Source organism: Anneissia japonica, unplaced genomic scaffold (genome assembly GCF_011630105.1).
Source record: "Anneissia japonica isolate Jap-2015-1 unplaced genomic scaffold, ASM1163010v1 scaffold287960_len3192837_cov198, whole genome shotgun sequence".
NCBI lineage: Eukaryota > Metazoa > Echinodermata > Crinoidea > Comatulida > Comatulidae > Anneissia > Anneissia japonica.
This window is the reverse complement of record NW_022712725.1, coordinates 866,791-870,214: the sequence shown is the minus strand read 5'-3', so window position 1 is coordinate 870,214 and position 3,424 is coordinate 866,791. Positions and strand designations below refer to the sequence as shown.

General features: G+C 36.6%; 1 protein-coding gene across 1 annotated transcript in view; it reads right to left on the bottom strand.

Annotated features, from left to right (window-relative positions):
- Positions 1 to 1,307: 1,307 nt before the first annotated feature.
- LOC117108066 (mitochondrial inner membrane protease subunit 1-like) overlaps positions 1,308 to 3,424 on the bottom strand; it is a 3,007-nt gene continuing 890 nt past the window's right edge. The window contains exon 2 of the mRNA XM_033249929.1: positions 1,308 to 2,413. Coding sequence (XP_033105820.1) covers positions 1,922 to 2,413 — 492 coding nt within the window. The 3' untranslated portion in view covers positions 1,308 to 1,921. The remainder of the gene's footprint in view (positions 2,414 to 3,424) is intronic.

Genomic DNA, 3,424 nt, shown 5'->3' with positions numbered 1-3,424 from the left:
CAGACCATGCTTATACGTATGGGGAGCAAAAGATGCATGGTGTATACTATTACTAATACGGCGCGCCGATAATATCAGTGGTACTTAACTCGATCCTATAAAAGCTACAATTACTGCTCTTTAGAATGAAATAGAATAAAGAGTGTATGGCTGGGTGCTTTCTCAGGCCCGTATGCAGGATTTTTATTGGGTGGGTGGGAATCTGTAGAGAGTGAACTAAAATGACTGGGGGCCGCAGATTTCTGGTGGATCAAGTGGACGGAGCCGGCCCCTCGCGCTCGAGCTCAGACATTTTTGATAATTTGAGGTCTTAATTGAATCTCAAGATGCAATATCAATGGTATTAAATGGTTTTTCAGTAACAGATTCAGGAAATAAGGGGGAGGGTGCTAGGGAGAGATTTTCACAGATGAAGTGTTCACACCACCTCAGCCCCACCATGGGCCGGAAATGACACTATAAAGACTCAAAGATTCGTAAATAAATCGAGGTAGAGTAAAATATTCCTACATATTGGGCATACACATAATAACCCTGTCTCTTATACACATCTAGATGTGTATAAGAGACAGGTGTCTACAAGTTGAAACAGTTCGCATTTTTGTGAAGAGTGAGCGCTGTTGTTCTTTGATATTATCATCAAGTATTTTTCCCATAGACAGACTCTATGAGCAAAATACAGGAACAAGAACTTTAAAAGGTGAGAATTCTTTCAACTTGTATACACCAAAGAACATGTTTGCTCAAGCATGAACAGTTACTTGCATAGGCCTATATAATATTAAACCACTTGATTTCCACGTTAATAAACGTTTTCTTACAATACCATAACAATGTTTCACAGCCCAGTGGTTAATATTTCACCAAGTATATAAAAGGCGACTTATTGTTCATATTACGAAAAATGCTTGCACACAAGAACCCCTCCCCCCGCCCCACCACCACTGGAGATTCGCTTTGCATAAAAATTACACTGCTGTATTTAAAATCCACCCTTTTATCACCATTTTTTACCAGCTAGCTCTCTCTCACATAATACTCAAGGACCCCATCCCTTCTAAATGACTATGTGTTTGGACACGATTTTTTGGCCCTATCTGCAGAGGAATCAGCTCAAGAGACGTAGCCTGGTATTCAGTCGACAGTACGAGTTGGCAACTTGTACAGGTAAAAGTAGGTCAAATTTGTAAAAAATATCTCCGCTCCCTGTTTGTTTTACATGTTTGCGTGACTGTATATAAATAATAGCATTTTTGCATGGTATGGTTTTGTATATTACAATATCGCACAACATACTAAATAATACAAAATTTATTTTATTTTTACATTCTAAATTTTATTATCAATTGCTTTTAATTTTGCTAAAAAAACATATTTTACAGTATTCATATTATTTCAAGTGGCTATCATGCCAGCTGACATAATAGTTTAAATTCACTTTACTATCAAATCATGGGAAACCAAAAATAAAGTGATTTTAAACACTTTTAATTTAGAGTGTTATTACTTCCATGGACATGCAAAGATTCAAGGGGTAGGAACCCTAAATTTTTGAAAATTAAAAAGGTGGGGGGGGGGGAGAGAAAATAACTAAAAGTGTCCAAGATTGCAATTTCTGGCCATCTAATAGTGATATAGACAAAAAAATTCACGTTGGGGCTGAGGCAGTCTGAACCTGTAAAATTGACTTTGTAGGCCTCACCTCTTTTGAGTTCCTTGAATCTGCCACTGATGGAGATATGTTAGGCTAATTAAAATACAATTAAGGTATAAAAGATGGTGTGAACTCATTAACAATATAGTTAATTACATGACCACTTGGTCTGCTGTCAACTCATTGGCACATTCTATAGAGATTTAAAAATATCTAAAAATAAGATAGTTAAAAAAGAGAAAGGTTTAGTGCATGCTTTTTTTAAAACTATAATATAAAACCAATTCTATCTCTGGGCCAGATTCTACACACAACACGACTTCTTAAAAGACCAACAGGTATCGGTCCTAGATCTTTGGAATCTTTTGAGTTCGTTTGATTGTCCCCTTCAACCCAAACATGTCCTTTAGGTACAAACTGTGTCTGTCTGAGGAATGGCCAAGATGTCGAAGGCATTTCATCATAAGCAATCCTTACAACTCGTTTGCACATTAACTTGTTTGGCTCGTATGGTGATCGAAGTACTACAATGTCGTTTCTGTGAATGTTGTGGAAGAAGTGTGTGCTAACATGTTCAGTGAGCATTATGTCATTGTGGTATATCGTTGGCTGCATAGATGGTCCAGTGCACCGAGTAATATCAAGTAAGTATTCTGATATGCAATGGAGTGAACAGTAGCCGAAGATGGAATACTTGAAAGCAACACCAAATTTGTTGATTAATGTGCTCCACATCACAACCAGATATGACAAATGTAACTAAAAAAAAAAGAAACAGAAAGAAAAAACATCTCAAATGTATTTTTCCCAAATGAGCACAAAATTCTGTTATGCTTCGACCCAACACATCAAAATTAAGCATCCACCCAACAGACCCCCACCATGTGACTGTGACCATGCCATATTTCGCCATCTATCCTAGATAGGGGTCAGTGTGTGCAGTTGTTCCGACCGTGTGACAATTGACTACATACAGTAGATAGGACAAAAAAAGAAACTAAGGGGCGGAGTAAGAATATAAATAATTTCTATACTTACTCCGCCCCTTAGTTTTTTTTTTTGTCTCAGTAGAGAGTCTGTCTCTTATACACATCTAGATGTGTATAAGAGACAGGTCTAAGAGCGGTATTATTGTACGAATTTCTGACACACGCGGTTTTAAAGGGTCAAGTGCATTTATAACGCGGTCAGCTGCAAACAATAGGTAGTTTTCGCCACATGACGTTAACGTTAACGGATGACGTCCTAATTTATTCATCTTGCATTGCGGAGTACGTTAATTTTAGGATTTTACGTGCTTGACGTACATTAGTTACGGGTTTGCGCATGCGTATTTTAATTTGTTTACAAAAGGGGCGGAGTTATTGCGTTGCATGTTTGGTACTAACGTTATAGTTAAATTACACCACCATTTCAATGTAACCGGTGTATCTAAAGACTCATTTTTAACGTAATAATGTGATTTCGACAATAGCCGTTTTTTTTTTCTTTTATTTTAAATGTGTGAATTATAATTATATTAGAATATTGATTCCAGCTCTCGTTTTAATTAAATCCTGTCATAAGCTTGGGGATATTTCCTTATATTTTACAATACAATCTAGATATTTGTAAAAATGCATTGTTTATTATGCTTTAGGCCTATTATAATTAAGGATAATAATTTTATGTTATCATACCTGTATTCCTATGTAGAGTATACGAACCTAGAATAATACTTACCGTATGAGCTGAGGAAACATTCTGCAACCCCAACTGTTGTCAGAATGC